At 44.4% G+C, this 22,931-nt stretch overlaps 3 protein-coding genes across 4 annotated transcripts in view; 1 reads left to right on the top strand and 2 right to left on the bottom strand.

The window, feature by feature from the left end:
• The window catches only part of LOC134185666 (excitatory amino acid transporter 1-like), a 6,694-nt gene extending 2,277 nt beyond the window's left edge, over positions 1-4,417 (bottom strand). The window contains exons 1-2 of the mRNA XM_062653508.1: positions 3,831-4,417; positions 824-1,126 (exon numbers count right to left, since the gene is read on the bottom strand). Coding sequence (XP_062509492.1) covers positions 824-1,126; positions 3,831-4,369 — 842 coding nt within the window. The 5' untranslated portion in view covers positions 4,370-4,417. The remainder of the gene's footprint in view (positions 1-823; positions 1,127-3,830) is intronic.
• Positions 4,418-4,890: 473 nt separating this feature from the next.
• On the top strand, positions 4,891-9,531 carry LOC134185234 (excitatory amino acid transporter-like). Its single transcript, XM_062653013.1, has 6 exons — positions 4,891-5,375; positions 5,680-6,060; positions 6,642-6,875; positions 6,931-7,125; positions 8,623-8,757; positions 8,874-9,531. The coding sequence occupies exons 1-6, from the start codon at positions 4,891-4,893 to the stop codon at positions 9,517-9,519; spliced, it is 2,076 nt and encodes a 691-aa protein (XP_062508997.1). The 3' UTR covers positions 9,520-9,531.
• On the bottom strand, positions 9,528-22,742 carry LOC134186190 (YTH domain-containing protein 1-like). Of its 2 annotated transcripts, none has more exons than XM_062654108.1 (19): positions 22,597-22,742; positions 22,290-22,439; positions 19,759-20,400; positions 19,139-19,695; positions 18,987-19,059; positions 18,010-18,042; positions 17,919-17,948; positions 17,757-17,854; positions 16,362-16,415; positions 16,241-16,295; positions 15,811-15,928; positions 15,558-15,642; positions 15,235-15,488; positions 14,716-14,786; positions 14,581-14,656; positions 14,475-14,529; positions 14,291-14,353; positions 14,176-14,229; positions 9,528-9,799 (listed from the first exon to the last, which is right to left on the bottom strand). In XM_062654108.1, exons 1-19 carry the CDS (start codon positions 22,676-22,678, stop codon positions 9,692-9,694), a joined length of 2,658 nt encoding a protein of 885 aa, XP_062510092.1. In that variant the 5' UTR covers positions 22,679-22,742; the 3' UTR covers positions 9,528-9,691. The 2 variants fall into 2 exon arrangements, with proteins under 2 accessions (XP_062510092.1, XP_062510093.1); XM_062654109.1 differs by having other exon boundaries at positions 19,139-19,692.
• Between the last annotated feature and the right edge of the window lie 189 nt (positions 22,743-22,931).

Here is a 22,931-nt window from a genome sequence, read left to right as displayed (position 1 = left end):
GTCTTGTCCATCTGTCTGTCCGTTTGTCTTGTCCGTCTGTCTGTCTGTCCGTTTGTCTGTCTATCTGTCTGTCTGTCTGTCTCTGTCTGTCTGTCTGTCCAATACATATATTCTCATAAATCAGTACTATTACAAGCTATATGATGACGTAAACTAAATAACTAAAACTACACAAACAAAAAGGACCCTTACGCTCTACACATACAATGATTTAATAATTTGCAACTGTAGTGTTCATTCTGTGAATGCTATATAACCTGCCCGCTATAACTTTAGCAAGGTTTCTCTGCAGTTGAATGGAGACGAGAGATCTCCACTTGGTCTTGAATTGGGCCTTGTTTTTCTTTCCCTCATCATATCTAGACAACTCGGCCAGCATGTTCAGATAGTTGGAGGCTTGTATCCCCCAGTGACCAAAATGTTCAAAAACGAAGCGAACAAAAGATGGTTTGATGCCTCCTGGAAGCTCTTGGTTGTATTTAACCTCCTTTGTTTTATTTAACCTCTTTTCTCTCCTCCCTCCTTGAGGCTGCGATACCTGCTGTGCTAGCAGCCAATGCTAGCAAGTCAGTGCACTAGGGATGCGCTAGAGAAATGTCTAGTTCTGTGTCGTGGCCAGTTTGGGGATCGACAACAACAATGTCTGGTCTGTTGTCATTGTTGAGGTATCGATGAGTCGGTTCTTTGCTGTGCTGGAAGTTCAGTTCGGTCAAACACTCTGACCAGACATGCACGATAGCATTGTGTGTTTAAATATGACCCCTCCAGTTTTGCATGTCTGTCTGTCTGTCTGTCTGTCTGTCTGTCCAAATCTGTACATTACCATATTACAACTGTAATGAGCCTCATGACTGCTTCATTGAGACAAATGAAGAGCTCTCGCAGTGGCTCTCCTCTGCTTCCCATTTTCACCAAAGTGACTCCTAGTGCAATCGAAAACACAATCAGACCGAGCACATTCATGCCAGCTCGTCGCTCCAATTCAAATTCTGTGTGAACTGTCTCGTTGAGATGCCTTGATACATTATTAACCGAGTCGGGACAACGCCTGTATGTAGTCACATTCTTTTCAACCGTAGAAACATGCTGAAAGGCGGCCTCAACCAAGTTATCAGGAAACATATTCCTATGACCAAACAATACAAATGTACAACTTACCAAATGTTGACTTGCTACAATTATCATCTAATCAATATATTTTTGTAATTCACTATTATTATTAATTAATAATTAAAAATATGTTCATATTGAAAATACCATATTGGATAAAAAGGAGGCACAAAAATTAACTAATAATAACTACAACCTACTGGTTCAGTATCCAGACTCTGTACCGGACTGGTTGTCTCAAGGAACAACCACTCTGATTCCTAAGAATGACAAGACTGACCAGGCCAAAAATTACCGGCCTATCATGTGTCTATCTGTCTTCTATAAGACCCTCATCTCAGTCATCAGGCAGAGGATTACAGGGCATTTGGTTCAGAGAAACCTCATGGCTCCGGAGCAGAAGAGTTGTCGACAGGGATCTTTTGGTGCAAAGGATCAGCTGTTGATCAACAAGCTGCTTACCGAAGACTGTAAGACCAGGCAAAAGAGCTTGAGCATGGCTTAGGTGGACTACCAGAAAGCCTATGACAGCGTGCCACACAGTTGGTTGCCCCAATGCCTTCAGATGCATAAGATCAGTCCAGTCTTGTGCAAGTTCATGTCATGTGTGATAAAGAGTTGGAGGACATCGATGGTGCTTTCTTGCAGGAACAGTACGATCAAGACAAGGCTTATGCAGATCAGGAGGGGTATTTTCCAAGGTGACTCACTTTCTCCACTTCTCCTCTGTATGGCTCTCAATCCTCTCAGTAAGGAGTTGAACAGAACCGGTTACGGCTACCGGATGACCACTGGGCATGGTGAGACTGCCAAACGTCAGCTCATCAGTCATCTACTTTACATGGATGATCTGAAGTTGTATGGCAGAAACTCTGATCAGTTGGATGGGTTGTTGCACACGGTTCATACCTTCTCTGATGACATCCACATGAAGTTTGGTCTGGACAAGCGTGCTGTTGCACACTTTGTCAACGGCAGACTATCTGGACACAACTCTGGAGTGACGGTAGGAAAAACGGACACCATCAACTGTCTGGAACCGTGTCAAGTCTACAAGTACTTGGGTGTCGATGAGAGTAATGGTATTTAGTACAGCATGATGCAGAAGAGACTCTGTCGTGAGTACTTCCGCAGAGTGAAGGTGGTTCTCAGACCGAGTTGTATGGTAGGAACAAGATTCTAGCAATCAATGGGTTTGCACTACTGGTTCTCACTTACAGTTTTGGCGTCATTCATTGGGGGGGGGGGTGCACGGACCTGCAGCGGCTCGATCGACGGACCAGAAAGCTCCTCTCTATGCACGGTGTCCACCATCTTTCTGCAGACGTTGATCGACTGTCGCTCCTTGCAGTGATGGGGTAGGGGGTTACAACAGATTGAGTCGACATATCAATCTTGTATTGTGAGGCTGAACTGTTACCTTGCTGACAGTTCTGATCCTTTCATACATGATGATACGGGAGTGTGACTCTGGAAAATCTTCACACTCAATCAAACGCATGGCTTGTCGCTTTACTGCACAGCTGCAGAGAAGTCTTGCTTCGGACGACAAGTTGCAGAACTTACACAGGAATGCATCCATTTTGGTTGAAGGTGGCTTTGAGCAAGCACCTGAAACAGATGTGAGACATTACCGTACGTGTTGCAGTTCTCTTCGTGTGCGGTCCTGGAGCGGGAAGCCTATGCACGGGCAGTATCGTCGTCTCACTGAGCAACCACCTGTGGACATGAAAGAGATTTACGAATGGCTAAAGGCAGCGAATCTTCCTGCTGCAACTGAGGGACTGGTTGTTGCTGCTCAAGACCAAGCTCTTCAGACTTGGTACTATGAGTGCAAGATTCTACATCGTGATGTCAGTCCTACTTGCCGCATGTGCAGTGTAGGCCTGGAAACAGTCGACCACATTGTGGCAGGCTGTAGTGCTTTGGCAAAGATGGACTACACTGATTGACACAATCAGGTGGCCTCCATCATTCACTGGGATGTTTGTCGCCATTTTGGGGTTCCAGTGGAGAGCAGATGGTACCGGCATCATCCTGATAGGCTTGTGGAGACTGATGACATTACTATGATGTGGGATACCACCATCCCCACTGCCAAGAAGATCAAAACCAATCGTCCAGACATCTGTCTCAGAAATAAGAAGACAAACAAACACTTGTCTTCTTATTGATATCAGCTGTCCTGCTGATGGCAACATTGGCAAGAAACATGCTGAGAAGTTGGCGAAGTACAGCGACTTGCGAGTGGAGATAAGCCGCATGTGGCATTGTCGAACACTGGTGGTTCCGGTGGTCTTGGGAGCTTTGGGCACAGTGCACACAGGTATTGCATGGTGGCTGGACATTATTCCAGGTCATCACAACCTGCAGCACTTACAGAAAACAGTGCTTCTGGGATCTACTCGGATCCTTCATAAAGTCATGTCTTCTTTCTAGACAGCCGTGATGGTCTAAGTACTTCTGAAGCTGGGTTTGCTTCCGGTACTTGTAATAGACTTTACAAACCAGACTGATCTGGTTGAGCACAACACATTAACAATTAATTAATATTAAAATCAATTTACTAAATAACAAGAACTAATTAAAATTAAAAGCAATTAACTACAATAATTTGAAAATTTAAAAATTAATTAAAATTAAAATAAATATTATTTTAATTAATAATAATTAAAATCAAAACTAATTTATTCATTTATTAATATAAATTACTTTCTAACCTAACAAGATCAAGGAACGCATCTAGTGTGTGCAGCTTCTCAACCGGACTCCTCTCAGTGACGTCAACACATCCGCCTCCCGTCCTATCACCTGGCTGTATACTCACCACCAACACAATCCCAAGCACAACAGCCAACAGAGTCGTCGTCAAATAATACGTCACCGCTCGCATTCCCAGTCGCCCCGACGTCCCGACATCCAATCCGGCAATACCGGAAATGAGACTTGCTACAATGAGCGGAAGTATGAGCAGCTGGAGGAGGCGGAGCAAAATCTCTCCAGGAAAGTTGATTAGCATGACAACGCGAGGCGACGGACGAGCCGTCTGTACGGCAAAACCGATCACGATGCCGAGGATAGCGGCCGTGATGGTGAGGATGAGGAGAAGATTGTTGCGCAGGATCGTTTTCCATCGCTTTTTCGGTTTCGATTCGTCGTCGTCGCGCTCGCTTGCCACCGCGTCGTAGTTTGTGTTGCTGCCGTCGTTGTGGACTCGTTTGAGTAGGAAGACGCCGTCGCCGTCCGTCGGTGTGTCCATCTCACGAGAGCAGTGTGATGCTAGAGCGTGTTAGTGAAGTTCGAACCTTTTAATTTCATATTGCTAACGCGCGTTAGAAAGACTGCAAAGGCACAGTAATTGCTAACGCGCGCTAAGCTAAAGGTTGTGTCGTTTAGTTAATAAATTTATAAATTGTTAACGCGCGCTAGATCAGTCTGCAAGTCCTACTCTAACATCCCGCCAAATTTTATTAGATCCATGCACAAGTTTTTACTACAAACAAATTAAATAAACACAAACAAACAAGCAAACCAACAAACAAACAACAAATTAGATAAATATATTGAACAAACATACAAACCAACCAACCAACAAGCAAGCAAACACACCAACAAACAAACAAACAAACCAACAAACAAATTCAAGGCACTTCGCGCTCTCTGGTCTGGAAGTTTGCGTTAATTTAATTAATGAATTCGTCAAAACATTCATTCCTGTCTCTCAACTCCAAACGTTTATTACGTCACAAAGTTGACAAACTCTCACAATATGACGTCATCATGGTCACTACAGCCGTCTCCGCCTCGCGCGTCGCCGAACCTGCGACGGTCGCACACCCGCCGACGCGTCGGGCGGCGGCGGCGCCGACCTGTCGCGTGCCGAACATTGTCACCATCACCGCCGCCGTCCTCGGCGTCGCCCTCGGATTCGCCCTCCAGAGGAGCGACCTGTCGCCGCGCGTCATCTTGTTTATATACTTTCCGGGCGAGATCTTGCTGCGCATGCTACAAATGCTCATCCTACCGCTCGTCACCGCCAGCATCGTTTCCGGCATCGTCGGACTGAGAGCGGACACTTGCAAGAGGATGATTGCGCGTACTGTTTGCTACTACGGTGGGACTACTATGGCCGCTACGGTGGTTGGGCTTACTCTGGTGGCGACGATAAAACCCGGAAATAGAACCGGAAGTGAGTGTGTGGATATCACGAGGGATGAGGACAGAGAGAGTTTGCAGAGTGTTGACGCGTTTCTAGATCTCGTTAGGTAATGAATTAATTAATTTTAATTATGATATAATTCATATCAATATTTTATTTGGCTTTGGAGTGTGTGGTGGATCGGCTGAAATTCGTGCGTGTGTGTGTGTGTGTGTGTGGTGTGTGTGTGTGTGTGTGTGTGTGTGTGTGTGTGTGTGTGTGTGTGTGTGTGTGTGTGTGTGTGTGTGTGTGTGTGTGTGTCAATACATCTATCTTCCTATATTTTCCATGTCTGTCTGTCTGTCTGCCTCCCTGTCTGTCTGTGCTCACCAGTATCTCCGCATTTCTAAATTTATTAATTTACGTTTCAGAAACATGTTTCCTGATAACCTGATTGAGGCTGCTTTCCAGCATGTCTACTCTGTGGAGACAGATGTGATCAAATACCGACGTTGTAGTAACGTTAACATTATCCCAACAGCTTACGCAACAGCCAACATCACAGCCAACGCAACAGCCAGCGCAACAGCCAGAGCAACAGTCAGCGCAACAGCCAGCGCAACAGCTAACGGGTTGAAGCAGACTACTGTGATGTTGGTTGAAAGAGACGGCATGAATGTTCTCGGATGGGTTGTGTTTTCGATTGCCTTGGGAAGCGTTCTGTTGAAAATGGGAAAACAGGGTGAACCTTTACGACGGATCTTCATTGCTCTGGATGAAGCAATATTGAGGCTCATAACAGTCGTTATGTGGTACTGTATAGCACGCATAGTAGGGCAAATACAGATAGTTGGATGAATGGATAGGCAAATAGACAGGCAGATCAAAGAGAGACAGACAGACAGAAAGACGGACCGGCAGATGGACAGACAGACAGACAGGCAGATTTCTTAATTTGAACTCTTACTCTACCAATAACAAGCGCTAACTTTATGCAAAACAATAATAGTCAATGGACAAAATGTTGAATGTCTCTATCATATGTAAAGTCATCGAAGTTGCACTTAGACAACTTTGACAACTTCTTAAAAATCACTCGAGAGTTGCAAGACTGTACAACTACAGACAGCTGCTTCCTCCATCTATCTCGAAAATCTGCTTCATTGTTCCTTCCAGACAGACAAACAGACAGACAGATAGCCAGGCAGGCAGGCGGACAAATGGACAACAGGACATACAGACAGATAGCCAGACAGGCAGGCAAACAGGTGGACAACAGGACATACAGACAAATAGACAGACAGACAGACAGACCATTGTACTTGCATCTAACTAAGTCTGTGCACAGACAACACACCACATTCTTACACACGTTTGTACTACATCATCACAGGTACTCTCCAGTCGGCATCTTCTCTCTAACAGCCGCCAAAATGGCCGAAATCGACAATTTCCACACCATCTTCAAAAGCATTAGCTTCTACTTCTTGACCGTGTGCATCGGCCTGTCTTTCCACGCCTTCATCACTCTCCCTCTCATCTATTTCACACTCACGAGAAAGAATCCCATCAATATGCTTCGAAGCGTTACAGAAGCACTGAGCTTCGCCTTCGGCACAAGCTCGAGGTTAGCAACCGGCAGTAGCCAGTTCACTCACTTGTGCTAGTACAGTGTCTTCTAGCGCTGCCACGCTGCCTGTGACTATAAAGTGTGTTGAGACAGAAGCAAATATCGACCAGCGAGTGTCTCGATTTGTTCTTCCAATGGGAGCGACAATTAACATGGATGGCACCGCTCTGTATGAAGCGGTTGCCGCCATTTTTATCGCACAGTACAACAATATCTCGCTCACTGTTGGGCGGATAATCACCATCAGGTATTTGTCTCTGTCTTTGAAGGGATACATGTGATATAGAGGGGCAGACTGACTGGAGAAGCAGAGAACGAAGTGTCACTAGAAGTCATGAGCTCAGTAGTTGTGATGTGTGTGTATGTGTGTGTGTGTGTGTGTGTGTGTGTGTGTGTGTGTGTGTGTGTGTGTGTGTGTGTGTGTGTGTGTGTGTAGATTGGTGAAATTTAATTGACAAACTGCAATGTGTACAAGTTGAATGAAATTGTATGTTTCAGTCAGTTTGTTAGCTCCTATATATAATGCCTGAAGAATGCCTTGGACTTCGTCCACTCACGACATGGTGTCCTTATTAACAAGACAGACAGAAACTGACAAGACTGGCAAAGTCGAAAGACATCCATTGTGACAGTTATTCGTTGCTAGTGTGTGCCGCCCTTTCGTGGGCGACTGCCAATAGCCTGTACTAGAGTTGATTTATTCAATAGATGTATGGACACAGACAGAAAGACAGATAATTTATTCTCATACAGATTCTACTTGTACATATGCTAGGATTTTCTACATACAAATCAGTCCTTGCAAACAACAAAGTCATTAACTAATGGACTTGACTTTGAATGTCAAAATCAAGTAATCTTTCTAAATCACCATGATTCGCTGACAGTTTTGAAAGTTTTCTAAGGATACCTTTGGCATTGCATCTTTGCAGAATTGTAGAAAATCTTTATCTCCAATACAACATGAACATGGAAGCATTAAATTGGCTTCAGACAGACAAAACCACAAACAGGCAAATCGTTAACTTTACGTATGCATAACAATAATAGTCAATGAACAAAATGTTGAATGTTTTTATCATACAGAAAATCATCAAAATTGCACTTAGACAACTTTGACAACTTTTTAAAAATCACACGAGAGTTGCAAGACTGTACAACTACAGACAGTTGCTTTCTCCATCTATCTTTAAAGTCTGTTTCGCTGCTTTTTCCATTTGCATCTTTTCAAATTTTTGAGATCTTATCGAGATAGTCTTCAGCCATAGGGCCCCAAAAGCCAAAGTGTTAAAAAAACCAGTGGAATACATGTTGTATCAGATCCTGCTATAGACTGCTGTTGACCATATTTTGTCATTTTGCATTTGTCTCTCAAGTCAGCTGCATAACCTGATACTTTGGCAGCTGATTGTACAGACAAACAGACAGACAGACAGACACTTTATTCTCGTATAGACTCTACTTGTACATTTGCTAGGAATTTGTAAAAGTAAACCAGTCCTTACAAACAACAAAGTCATAGATTAGTAAATGGACTTGGCCTAGATCACCATGATTAGGTGACAGTTTGAAACTTTTCTAAGGACAACTTTGGCATTGCATAGACAAAAACAGACAGACAGACAGACGGACAGACAGCCAGATAGACAAAACCACAAACAGGCAAACTACATAACATAGAAACGACCACAACATCTATAGATACATCATCGCCTAGATGGTGTGCATGTGTTTGTGCTGCTAGCATCACAGCAACGTTCGCCGGCATAGGAGCAGCTGCCGTACCTCAAGCCGGTCTCTACACCATGGTTATTGTCCTAGCAGCAGCCGGTCTACCACGTGACGACATCAGTCTCATCCTAGTAACAGACTGGTTTCTGTAAGTTTACCAGTCCATTCACTCACTCACTCTCTCTCTCTCACACACACACACACACAGACACACACACGGGTAACGGACTCCCAGTATCCTCACCCTCACTTCTGTGTCTATAGAGATCGATTTCGTACGACCGTCAGCGTCATGGGAGACGTCTACGCAGCTGGCATCGTCCAGCACTTCTCTCGCCAGCAGCTGGCCATCAAAGAGAGCAAACCAAGCACAAAGAAAAAGAAAACCAATAAGAAAGCGGAAAAGAAGTCTAAACCCAAGAAGAAAAAGACAGCCAAAGGCAAAGTGCCCATCATTGTATACAGCGATGAAGACGCAGACGTCGTACATGTACACAGCAAATCCATCACACCCGACATTCCATACCTACAGACTGTGCCAACACCGGACATCACACAGCTACAAGCGACACCAACACACTTGACCCCGATTAATTCCCCAACACGTTTGACTCAAAGTCTACGTGTCTCACCAACACACGACATCCCACGTCTCGATGACCGAAACAGTCCGTACCCTCAGACCGGGCTTGAACTCCAAAGCATCAGTCAACACAAACAAGTGGATCGTCGACCGAACTTAAACGTCGACAATCAACTGACGGCCGTCGAAGTGCCGATTCACATGCCCCTGCACGGTATGAAGTCGGCCAGTCAAAAGTCGGTGTCGCCGACTCCTTTTCCAGAGCCGTTCAGCGCTTTCTTGGCATCAGGCAGACGACCGTCTGCACGACGGGTGTCACATACGTGAACGTGTAATGGCAAACAAGTTGTGTGTTAAAATTGACTCTCAACTACCTTACCACCACCTTATAGTTAGACATATACGATTGCATATAGTCGTATTGTAACATAACAAGGTTCAGATAACTGACGTCAACAACTGTACAGTTTGAAAAAACCAAATCTAGTGCATCCTGTCGTCATCTGTGTCTACTGCTCTTGTGGCTAGTGCCCGACGAGCCGCCCGGTCGCGACCGGTTCTTCGCCAAGAAGTCATCGCAGGCGGCATAATACGCTCGATTATCCATCTAAGAAGAGAAGAGAAATTACTCAAATGGTCCAGATTTTGATTCTATACCAAACATCAACTGACACTATGTGTCGCAACCTGCATGGTACTCACTCCAGGTACATTAAACCAACTTACCCAACTTACCCAACAACTGTTTTTTTTTACCGTGTGACCCTTACTTTGAAGGAAGGCACTTATTGGAATGTAGCGTAAATTTGAGGCAGGCACTTAATAATTTCACATGGAAACCATGCACACAACAGCTCTAATTGGTATGTATACTATAGTACATGCTATACATGTGAGCTTCACCAGTAGGAAAGGAAAGGAACATCAGGGAAACTATGAAAGACGTGATTACTAGTTTGCAAATGAAATACCCGTATCCTACATCAGCACTAGTACATACAAGAGATAGAGAAACAACAATGACAGCTTTTATTGTCATGATTTGGCTGCTCGGGCGTGCCCTGGAGTACGCCTCGTTGGTGATCAATCCCGCAATCAGAGACTCGACTGCGCGATGGTAAAATGAGGCCGGCAGTAAAAACGGTTATATGGCAACTGAGCCTAGATTATCCGTGTACTGTACACTGAATTGACTTGTACTCGTCAGCAAGAGATCCAAGGTATCCTACTGTACTGCCACTAATTCTGTTTGAATAATATTCTTTTGATGTCTTTCATGTTGGTATGTTTAGAGTTTGAAACAAAAACATTTTTCGTGACTCAGCAGTTATCTGGATAGTTTGTACTACACGTTAGATGTGGAGACTAAATGAAAGAGCATCCATTACCAAGGTCCATGACGGAGATTAGGCTCGAGTGTCCAGCCAGTCGTCTCCCCAGGAAGAGTACAACCGGCTGGACACTCGAGCCTAGACGAAGATTGAAGATAATCATAAAAGTAGATGGGCAGTCAATGAGATGTCATGTACCAAACGTGTTCAGTAGAGTGTTTCATAGTGATGGCAAATACCGTACTCGTTCAATTGTTACCACCACAGAGTGTTCCCACTCTTTGGGCGCATTTGATTTAGTTCTGTACGAACTGGTTCTAGTTCTGTCCAAGGTGCAACTGCTAGAACTGACAGACCTAACATGCCTCTTTGTCTGTAAAGTCCCGGAAGTGTGATGGCACACATTTTTACAGACAGCAATTTATACTGATAATTTCGTGTACTCTATCGCTCCATTCGAGGAAGATTGGTGTCATCACAAGGTCAACAATTACTGTTGACTGAAGTCGTTCTTGTAGTCGGTGGATTGGTAGCTGATGAAGCCGTAGTAGCCATAATTCGCATTGACATTGCTTCAGTTAGGGGTTGTTCCTATTTCTAACGAGCATACAAACGTACACTGGGAGGGAAAGGGTAACAACCAGGGGTATGCTTTGGAAAAATAACGTTTTAGCGCATGCATAGGACGTTTTCTCCGATTTAGTTCAATGGTATTGCACACAGCTTCGTGTGGTCAAACCAACAACCATTGCGATAATTATCTACTAGTAGTTGCTGCATCCAGGCTAATGAGCAATATCAGAGTTTCTCGTCTCGCCTCGTGTATTAATGGAGAACGTAGAGAGACTGGCAGAGTTGTCCAACTGTGCAGACTCTGTCCTAGCCTCGAACTTCCAGACCAGAGAACGTGGTAAGCGCGCAACTCTAATCTGGACCAAAACGATACTAAATGGTAGTCTAACAGCGTAGGATCATTTTACCGAGTTCAATAATGAGATGGAAAGAGACCAAGCTTTTGCATTACACAAACAAATGCCATGGAATCTCACGAACAAAGAGAGACGTCTGCCATGTTTGCGGCCATATCTTGGTGGACGGCATAAAATGACGACTCTTTGATTCTGTGGCAAAACGTTAGCTAGTCTAACGTCTCAACTTAGCAAGACTACCGCTTGACCAGTTGTCAAAGGTGATGGTCTAGCGATGCTGCTGTGCATGTCCTGCCACCGCAAGATTGAAGAGATCGAAGAACTAAAGTTCGTTCATGCATTAGGTGGACTCAGGATGCGACACGTAGCTCGCGAGTGGTAGGGGTCTGCAAGGCCTAATGGGTATCATTCGACAGCCCTTCAATAGGTAAATTCAATAATGATAACCGTTGATTTCGTTGATTCTAAAACAGAGCAGTATAGGCAACTTCCAAAGTTTAATAAGTTTGAGGGTGGAGACAGGCTAATCCAATCTGCTTGAAAGACTACCACTGCTGAGGTCATGTAACAACATATGATGCGTTCTTCAGCAGAGCTACTATGGCTCACATTTTCCGTGACTACGCATGCTAGGAATGCAATGGGGTAAAGTGAAACTTACCTAAGTAGTTCCTATACAAACATAACATAGGCCTATTTGCTTATCTGTTCTTGGCAAGTTCCACCCTTCACTTCCGAGTAAACCTCCTAATTCGTGAACAAACTTTACAGCTGAAACTAAAACTAAGACGTGTGTGCGAGCACCAAGCACCCAGAAGATTTCACAAGCACGTAATTAGCGTTAGTGCACTTAGCATAACCAATTACACTAATTGGCTTAGAAAACTATTTCCGAAATCATTTTAGTACCGGTCCAGACTAGACTTCGCGTCCTCTCTGGTCTGGAAATTCGAAGCTCACTCTGTTCAGCCACCCTGTCAATGCCTATCAGCACTTTGTCAACGAGTTTGTGTGTATCTAAATAACATTTATGGCAGGCAAGATGCTGTCAAGAAGGCACAGGAGTTTTGGAAGGTTGAGAGAGATAAGAAAAAAGATTCCATTTTGAAAGAAGCTTTTCGGAAGCTATAGAGATGACGACAATGAGAAAAATTATCAAGTATGAGCCTATAATATCAAGTATGAGTCTATTGTATCAAGTATGGGTCTACTAAAGTATGCATTAATGTTAAATCAGCATTTTTCGTATCGGGGAAGAGGTAGGGGTAAGAAAAAAGCGTGTTTTATACTCTTGTGAAAATGCCCAGAAACATGGACAACCCCTTAGCAGTCCGGTTCACAAAGAAAACTATTCATTCAATTTATTTCTGATTCTGTCAGTTCTAGCAGTTGTAACACAACCTCACTTTCAGTTCTTGAATTGCAAATCGAATGCGCCCTTCGAGACAACAGTAATACGTAATAAAATATAAAAATGTCTAACAAAAGTAATGATTTCCTGAAAACATAGTGCTCAAGGAAGAAAAAGGAAAAACCTGATGAGTTCAAATTCTTAGCTTTTGAAAAGAATTATTAGTGGCAACTGACCGCTTTCCAGTTTTCAAAGCAGTAGGCTGAGCGTTGTGATTTGGTAGTAACCATATACAGAGAGAGTATTAACGCATGTTATGACTTCATTGTGTTAAAAACCACTGTAATACTAGATCCACATTTATTGATGTTCTGGGGCCAACTAATTAACCATCAGTCTGTTGGACTGCAAGGCTGAAAGCATGGCCAATTCTAGTGTCAGCATATTGGAACTCATGGAAGAGTATTTTGTGAGAGCAAAAAATGAGACTTTCTTGTTTGAAAACGTAGTGTCAACAGCCGCAAACACAACAAGTGGTTGGCATCAAAGAACTTGAAAAGCAGACAAACAGATTGGGAAGATTGCCAGGCATGCAAGGGAAGACATGTTTATCACCAGTCAGAAACACACAAATACAACACACACACACACACACACACACACACACACACACACACACACACACACACACACACACACACACACACACACACACACACACACACACACACACACACACACACACACACACACACACACTACGGTTACTAACAATGTCCCTGGCAACCGGAAACTGGTCAATTACTAATTAAAGGAGCACTGCCCAAATATATTATAAAGTTGTTGCCCCACCCAAGCCTTGCACGTAGAGTTACTGCTGTTCGCACAGTTAACATGCTTTCCTAGCTTCACCTAAATGCTGAAACAAGTTTAGTTGTAGAACGTCAAAAAGGTGATTAGGTCTGCCACTGTCAAGGTGATGACATCTGATCACATCTAGACATGTCCTAGGGCACTGGCGAATAGATTAAGGCAACCTGATTACTTAGAAATGTGGTTCAGCATGAAGTCCATCACCAAGTTGTAAGTTTGCATTTGCATCTGTCTTTACATTTTTAATGGCATTCAACATATCTTCACGTACCGTAATGGCTTCGCAAACATCTTGCATGGTATCCTAGAACTTGCATGTATCAGGGTAAACGAGACTACTCAATCGTCTTTATTATAGCCTACCACACTTGGGCCAAGTTGGCCCATTTTTCAAGTAAGCGTGACATTCTGGAGTCCAAAGGCAATCGGGACAGTGCTCCTTTAAGTTAATTAGTCGACGACTACAGCAATGACGACTGATCTAGAAAGAATCGCTTACCGGTCTGTCTGAATATCGGCTGCTTGGATACGAGTAGACAGTATGAACAAAGCCCTGTTCGTAAACACATCGTACTCACACGAACGAGACACATGATAAATGTAAGCATTCTCACAGATGACAAGCTCGCTTTGCTTGCACTCCTCGACTGATACTCTCGAATGTAGTCCTCATATGACTACACAAAGAGCACACAGTCACAACAAAAAATTGTGTGTGTGTGTGTGTGTGTGTGTGTGTGTGTGTGTGTGTGTGTGTGTGTGTGTGTGTGTGTGTGTGTGTGCATGCGTACGTCTTACCCCATGCAAGATCGTATCCTTCCTTACACCAAATTCCTTGCTGACACGCGACCCTCTACATCACAATCAGTCTCCATCACACCATCGAGCAACCACTCATACTCACTTGTCCTTTCTCTGCCTTTCCCGAGAAGTCGACCTCGACCTCGAACGTCGTCTTCTTGACTCCCGGTGTGCACGACCTACACACGCACACTCAGCCATCCTAAAATCTAACACACAGACATATGTATCCGTATACCTTCTGTCTTCTCCTCTCGTCTTCTCTTCGCAACTATCGGTGAGATGGATCTGCTCCTTGCATATCGGCGGCTGTTGTCGCAAGAAACGCCACTTTACATCCCAACGCGCCCACGTCTACCTAACTTACATACATACATGCTATACCTACCACCACGTTCACATGCTAAGGAAGTATCTCAACGTATACAAACTACTTATGTCCTGGACTGTCCTGGACCGCACCGGACGGGAGTCCAAGTTCATAAAAACGGGTTTCACTCTTCGGCTCTTCTCACTGCTAAGTCCTAAGTCCTCCCATGACGCCACCACACTGCTTTCATTCATTAGTCCAATCAATAACCAATACGGGGGCCCGGCCCAATACGAGACAGTCCACCCTTGCCGCTCTCTGGCCGTTGCGACTTGACTGTTCAAGTACGCCGCCATGAGGTCGCCCGGCAGGACTCATTTCAGGGAACGCCAAATGATTAGTCCACAGGTGACACTCGTGCTGTCCACGTATGAGAAAAGTCCTAACCTGGAGTGAACCGCCGCCGTCGTTTGGCTCACGTAGCTCGCTGGCCCTCTTCCCGATCTCCCGCCAAACACATAGCTCGGCATACTCGGCACGCTATGCGACTGAGGCACGGGTAACGGAGGCGCATGATAGCAGCCCGGCATCACACCCTGTTGCTCGACTGGACCAGACATCAACTGATAATGCGCGGTGTTATTCGTCCCTTCCTTGAAGAAGAGACGGCACAGCTCTTCGCCAATAATAGGCTCCACTTCCTGAACAAGAAGACAGTCCTATCATATTTTCCTGACTCGGTCACAGTCCATTTCTCGTGTCTCTCGGACCTGTCCGTCGCGACTGATCTTCACCGGCTTGTTGTCGTTCCACGGGTTCTTCAGATGCATCACCTTGCCAAAGCTGAGCTCTCCCCTTTCGAAGCAGGCACATGATCAGCAACAGTCCAACACACAACACGCATTTACGATCTAAATTGTTATAACCATCTTTTGTCTGCAACAAACTGTTAGGGTGGCTTGTGTGTCGAGTAAGACAGAGAAGCAAACGTTCACAATATAATGAGGGACTAAAGGGTCTTACGTGTATATCCACTGCAGTCGGAAAACTCCGCCCAGTTGACGAGCGCTGAGGCTTGCAGGAAGACGCCAGGGGACGGGAGACGTGTTGCGCTTTGACTCTGATTGTAATCGAGCAAATCCTTTGCAAATAGCAAGAATAAATATGAGAAAACAGACAAGCAAGTAGGCAGGCAGACAGACAAGCAGGCAAGCACACAGACAGACAGACAAGCAGGCAAGCACACAGACAGACAGACAAACAGATCGATGGACAGACAGACAGGCAAGCGGACTGACAGACAGATAAAAATAGACAAACAGACAGACAGATAAATAGACAGACAGATAAATAGACAGACAGATAGACAGACAAACAGACAAACACACAGACAAGACACACAGACAGATCAACGAACCAACAGACCGACAGGCAACAAAAGTCTCACGGCTACCTTGAAACATTCCACTCTCTGTCACCGAATAAATCAGAACAACATTCTCACACTCCTGTCACACGCGACACGTCAACATCACCATCACAATCACAAATTCAAACCAACATCCATAACTCACATTGAACGCTTTGTTCAGTTTCCTCTCGTTCATCGGCGGAGTCGACCAAACACTCTACACACAAACATCACACTCACTGACACACCCAGTACTACATGTACCATCTACTACCATCCATTCACACTAACATCTCTACAAAACCGTCACGCATGCAACTCAATCCAACAGGTATGAACTACAGCGGTGTCCACACTAGACCAGAAATGGAACGCAATCCAATCAAGATAACAAGCATCCACACTGCATTTGAAACAATACACTTGAACCTCCCTAATCCAGACGCCTCCCTAGACCAGCTACTTTTACCCAGTGCATATCAGGTCTTGGGGCTTCGAGGGTAGGCACTATGACAAGAAACTCCCCGTCTAGACACTCGATTATCAAGCCGTATTGACTATCACGTGCCAGTGTGTAGGAGAACACGTATGTAACGTATATAACTGTAGTACAAAGTACACATGTACATTACAGTGTAGTACAAGTGTGCACTGTACACACATACTGTATGCAGTAATGGTATGACGTCCACCAACTTTACATTAAAACGGACTGGGATTCCAAAGATATAATGCGCGATAGCTATCTCTATGTTGCAAACATTTCTAGAATTCGGTCCGCAGATGGTCCCATACTGTCCGGATTAGTGAGGTTTGAGTGTATCTCTCCCGTCCTTTGGTATCACGTGACTAATAGATTCTAAGATGGCCGATGTGTATGCGTAGGTTCTTAGCTTGTGGAAAACGTCGATACAGCAACGTAAGGCAATTGAAATCGAGCGAGAACAAAGAAGAGTTAGGAGGGTCAGATGTTCCAACTACACGCGTAGTGCACGTGAAGGTAATGCCCACTATTTTCATGTTTGCAGTTGGATTTCGATCCAGTTGTCAGTATGGACAGGCATTTAATAAAACCAGAAGGCTACGTCTTCAAATCCGAGCCTACAGAGTTCTACAACTATAAAACATCTGGACCTCTTACCGTGCATCTAAAATACCTGCAACTGCTCATGCTGCTCACTGTACAAACATTTATTGGAAGAGTTGGACACACTAACAAACGCAAACACTTGTCATTGACAGGATTCCTGTATACAGTATAACCACTACATTCAGCCGTTTAGAGCTCACCGTTTTACATATTAATTAAGACACACACCCACAAACTCAGTTCGTGCCCCCTCCTCCATATAGCAAATCCTGAATCCACCACTGTAGATTCATCCATGTGGGAATGATGTCACACAGGAACCACACACGTGCTTTTCAGACAAAAAAAATTGTCCGGATTATCAAAATGTCTGGATAATCGAGGCTGCACTGTCAGTAACTAAATTTACATTTAGACTCTTGATCAGTGACCGTAGCCACTCCTAACAATGAATGAATCGTCTCTTACCCTTGCTTTGGCAATCTGGACGTTCTCATGGTTGATACTCTTCATGACAAAGTAGCGAGTGTTGTGAAACAGTTTGCTGCTGGAAATCGTATGGCTGCCTGTCAAACGTCAAGAATGTAAAGTGTACATTGGAATGTGATGATTATAAAGTGAAATGCTCACGACTGTTGCTGTCTGACGTTCTTTGGGAGTCTGTAAAGCATAAGATGAAAGTTATGGTGCGATACGAGATCGTGTGATGGTATAGTGTGACCTTTCTTTCTTTCTGGTGAAGCCAGCTTAGCAACTAGACGAACAATGATTGATTAAGATTAACATAGAAATGCAGCACACAATTTGACAAACATTGAAGTACTTAGATGAAGTAACAAGACAACTATGGACAAATGCAAAAGCACACTGACAGACAGATATACAAACAAACAGACAGATAGACAGACACACAAACAGACAGACAGACATGCGAACAAACACAGACACACAAACAGACAGACACACAAACAGACAAACACATGAATAAACAGACACACAAATAGACATACAAACAAATAGACAGATGGACATACGAATAAACAGACACAAACAAACAGACACACCAACTAACAGAAACAAACAGACAGACATACATACGAACAAACAGACAGACACAAGAATAGACAGACACACAAAGACATACAAACAAATAGACAGACACACAAACAGACAGACACACAAACAGACATACACACAAACAGACAAACACACAAACAGACAGACACAAACAGACAGACACACAAACAGACAGACACACAAACAGACAGACACACAAACAGACAAACACACAAACAGACAGACACAAACAGACAGACACAAACAGACAGACATACATACAAACAGACACACACACACACAAACAGACACACACACAAACAGACAAACACATGAATAGACAGACACACAGAGACACACAAAGACATACAAACAAATAGACAGACACACAAACAGACAAACACACAAACAGACAGACACAAACAGACAGACATACATACGAACACACAGACACACAAACAGACCGACACACACAAATAGCCAAACAGTCAGACAGACAAACAGACATATAAACATACAGACATACTAACAGATACACAAACACACAAGACAAACACATAAACAGCCACACAGACAAAAAAAAGACATATAAACATACAGACATACTAACAGATACACAAACACTTAGACATCATGTCACACCCGATTTCGGTTTATGTTTCATCTCCTTGTCTTGAAATACAATAGGAGATATCGACCTTTTCTCTATCGGCAACTAATCCACAACAACAACAACAACAGATCATTACATTAACTAACCCTCTCAACAACCAACCAACCAACTCAACAATCACCTCAGCCTCCTGCCCTGCATCGACCGTATCCACCTCTTCCAACACGTCACCCTCCATAATCTCCTCTCCCGGTTGCTCCTCGACATCCACCATCTCCTCTCTCTCAACATTCTTTCCCGGACTCTGGACCTTCTGCTCCTGGTCTGCAGCATCCTGTTCCAAGGATTCAACGTTCTGTGGTAAAGTCTTCGCCACATCAACTTCTGTGGCCACCTTTTCTCCTCCGTCTACAGTCTCTACTTCCATTAGTTCCTCCCTCAGTTCGGGTTCGTGTTCACTGTCGCCGATCTCATCGCCGCTAATTGGTTCGGCTTCCGGTCCGTGTTCAACTTCGAATTTCTCGCTTGACTCTTCGGGTACGTCGTCTATCACACTGTCTTCTTCTACTGTTATCATCTGACTCGCCTCATCGCCATCGACGATAGGATTCTCTTCAACTTCGACTGCATCTTCGATGACTTCGGTGTCGGGCTCTCGTTTTGAGTCATGGCTGCGATTTGACGGACTCTTGCTTTTCTTGTCTTCAAGCTCTCGTGACCGACGAGGCGTATGAGCTACTACATACGTGACGTACTAACGCATTAGTGAATAGACAGTCACATGAAAATGTTGTTGATTACCTTCTGTTGTCTCTCTCACTCTTGGGCGATCGGGTTTTCGCTGAACTGCTGTCCTCTCCTCTCTTCTGCCTCGTGGCTTCTCGTCTTCTTTCCGATCTCTATCTCTTGGCCGGACTGGCTCTCGCTCCTCTCGTCGTCGTACGGCCAATCTTCCTTCTCTGGTGTCTCTCGCGTCTCTCGTTCGAGTATCTCGAGTCTCGCCTCGTGGCTTGACTCGTTCCCTCTCTCTTTCTCGTTCTCGTTCTCTCTCCCTCTCGCGTTCTCGTTTCTTTCGTCTGTCCTCTTCACGCTGCCTATCCAGCTCCAGTTCTTGCGTCAGTTCCTTCTGTTTTCGTTCCAACTCTTTCAGCTCACGTTCCTTTCGCTCCCTGTCTCTCACCCTATCGCGATCGTCAGCCTCATACACAGGAGCAGCCGATCGTGAACTCGCGAGCTTAGAATCAACGTGACGACCACGAGTCAAACGTTCTGTGTGTTCCGAGTGTTTCTCGGTGTCCGTTCGACGAGCAGCTCTACCAGAAGACTCGCGTTTAGTTGGGCTGTTGGAATTCCCGTGTCTCCGCTTGCTGTCTGGAGCATCTTGAGTCGAGGCAGCTCTGCCACGTGTACGAGTACGAGACGGTTTTCTTGCCTTCTCATCAGCTACACAAACGCCAAATTAGACATCAAACACAATGTGACACAAAACAGACAAGTGGATGGAAAGAAAGTGCAAGCATATGACTGTGTGTACATGTGTCTGCCTGCCTGCCTGTCCATGTGTGTGTGTGTGTGTGTGTGTGTGTGTGTGTGTGTGTGTGTGTGTGTGTGTGTGTGTGTGTGTCTGTCTGTCTGTCTGTCTGCAGTGTACGACAAATCGGTTGTGTAACTGAAACGACAAACTACAGTTGCCCGGGAACAACTAACTAACAGCTACCCTACCTACCAGCTTGTCTTTCCTTCCTGAGCAAGCGTGCCCTCATTGGTTAGTTACCTTAACTATAGATAAGTATACCGTTTTGCAGACCTACAGAGAGCATTTAGATGTCATAGATGACAGATCAGATGGTCCTTTCCTAATTAAAATTAAGTGCCAGATAGGCGTGACCTGTAGTGTCAAGGAGGTGCTACTCTGTGCCATTTTTATGCTTGTGCGTGCTTGCTTGTAACTTAGAAGTACCCAAAACTGAAAATTACAAACAAGAATCCTTTCTTTATCCGGGTTACTCTATACTAAAATCATGATTTCAGCTTTTGTTGCAGAGTCCTTTGTGATCGTTAGTAGTGCTGTTTATCTTTATCCTGCTGCACATCATTTGCCTGTCTGTGTCCAAGGAGATGGAAACTGCCAGTTTAGAGCAGCAAGTCTGCTTCTCACAGGTTGTCTGTGTGTCTGTCTATCTCTGTGTGTGTGTGTGTCTGTCTGTCTATTTGTGTCTGTCTGTCTGTCTATTTGTGTCTGTCTGTCTGTCTATCTGTTTGTGTGTGTCTGTCTGTGTGTGTGTGTGTCTGTCTGTGTGTGTGTGTGTCTGTCTATTTGTGTCTGTCTGTCTGTCTGTGTCTGTCTGTCGTGTGTGTGTCTGTCTGTCTGTCTGTCTGTGTCTGTCTATTTGTGTCTGTCTGTCTATTTGTGTCTGTATGTCTGTCTGTCTGTCCGTCTGTGTCTGTCTGTCTATTTGTGTCTGTCTGTCTGTGTCTGTCTGTCTATTGTGTCTGTCTGTCTGTCTGTCTGTCAATACACATATTTATACAAGACACTAACTCTAATCAGCAAGTTCTAAGAAAAATTGGACCTAAAAGGTCCCTAGCTAAGACCAAGAGTCAAACAGCTGACAATAAGCTAAGACAGTTACTAATGGCACCAACTGAGTGAGCACTATACTGGCCTCTGCTCATCTCCTGCAGAAACAGTTACACTCTTGCATCGCATTGCTGCATCACAATTCAGAAACGAGTCGTCCATTAATTTTTAAACTCGTCTTGTCTGCACTCAGTTGTCTGCATGTCTGTCAATGCATTCTTATACATCAAAGTTAATACATCAATGCTAATACATGTGATAAAATGTTAAAGATTTACACGGACTGTCTGTATGTCAGTTTGTTTGTTAGCTGTACTTTGCTTGTCTGTAACACATATATTCACATAAATCAACTATAGCATCATGCATAGCAATCGCAGTCGTGGAGTTAGTGTATGGGCAGCCAGAGTAATGACCAGGCAACTAAAAATTTTATGTATGGTTGTCAGGGGAGAACTTAGAGATGAGACAATGTGTCACACACTGGTCTGTCCCCAACTATCCTCTACAAGCAAAAACACCACAACCCATTCCCATCCTAACAAGACACTCCCCTACCACAACCCAAAACAAATACTTTTTCCAAACAAATTCGATTAACCAATCAGAGTCCTTCAACACTAAAACCACAAGTTGACCTTTCAACAGGATGTCACATTAATATCAACCCTACCTCACACCACACTAAAAACAACAGAAAACCTGCCCAGCACTACACACACCACAACTACACGCCCGCCCGCCCTCCCACCTTTCTTCAGTTCGGCTGCAAAATCGTCAACATCCGGCCCTTCCGCTGCCAGAATGCTCTCGAACACGTTGATGTCCTCGTTCTCGACGCTTTCGTCTTCGTCGTCTTCTCCTTCACGTAGTTCGTCACTTGAACGCGACTGCTCCGAACCTGAAGAGAGAAAATGGGTTGGTAACGGTTACCCCCAAAAGAGGCCCGGCACAACAAAAAAACGTTAAAAATCGACTTGAGCATTATCAGTAGTACTACAAACGTGTTACAGACTGTCAAATAGACAAAAACAGGCGAGAAACGCGTCTCGTCGTGCCTTCGTATTGTTGCTCTTCCGCGTCGTCTCCGCTCACTTCACCCGGTTCGTCGAGCCATTGTTCGTCCATGAAATCAGACATGTCGACAGACGCGACGAATATTCGAACAACAAAGCCTTAGGTGAAGCGTGGAACTTTACGCGCAAGCGCAGTACGATGGGTAATCCGAAAATGCAGTTAAACATACGGGTATTGCAAACACAAATTAATTAATTCCAAAATTCGAAAAATTAACCGACGTGTTTATCCAATGTTTAGAATGTTTCGGTACAGGTCAAATAATTTTTCAAGCCACGCCACAAATTTTTACAGTAGGGTGTTGTTCGATGTCATG

This window comes from Corticium candelabrum, chromosome 10 (assembly GCF_963422355.1).
Source record: "Corticium candelabrum chromosome 10, ooCorCand1.1, whole genome shotgun sequence".
NCBI lineage: Eukaryota > Metazoa > Porifera > Homoscleromorpha > Homosclerophorida > Plakinidae > Corticium > Corticium candelabrum.
This window is presented reverse-complemented; position numbering and strand designations above follow the sequence as displayed.

What these genes read in the sequence shown, in the direction of transcription:
- LOC134185234 (XM_062653013.1), top strand. Translation starts at nt 4,891, where the DNA reads ATGGTCACTACAGCCGTCTCCGCCTCGCGCGTCGCCGAACCTGCGACG. An exon ending in CTCATAACAGTCGTTATGTG is followed by an intron (nt 6,061 to 6,641) that starts GTACTGTATAGC and finishes ACATCATCACAG; the next exon opens with GTACTCTCCAGTCGGCATCT. An exon ending in GCCTTCGGCACAAGCTCGAG is followed by an intron (nt 6,876 to 6,930) that starts GTTAGCAACCGG and finishes AGTGTCTTCTAG; the next exon opens with CGCTGCCACGCTGCCTGTGA.
- LOC134186190 (XM_062654108.1), bottom strand. Translation starts at nt 22,678, where the DNA reads ATGTCTGATTTCATGGACGAACAATGGCTCGACGAACCGGGTGAAGTG. An exon ending in CGACTGCAGTGGATATACAC is followed by an intron (nt 15,643 to 15,810) that starts GTAAGACCCTTT and finishes CTGCTTCGAAAG; the next exon opens with GGGAGAGCTCAGCTTTGGCA. An exon ending in AGATCAGTCGCGACGGACAG is followed by an intron (nt 15,489 to 15,557) that starts GTCCGAGAGACA and finishes CTTCTTGTTCAG; the next exon opens with GAAGTGGAGCCTATTATTGG.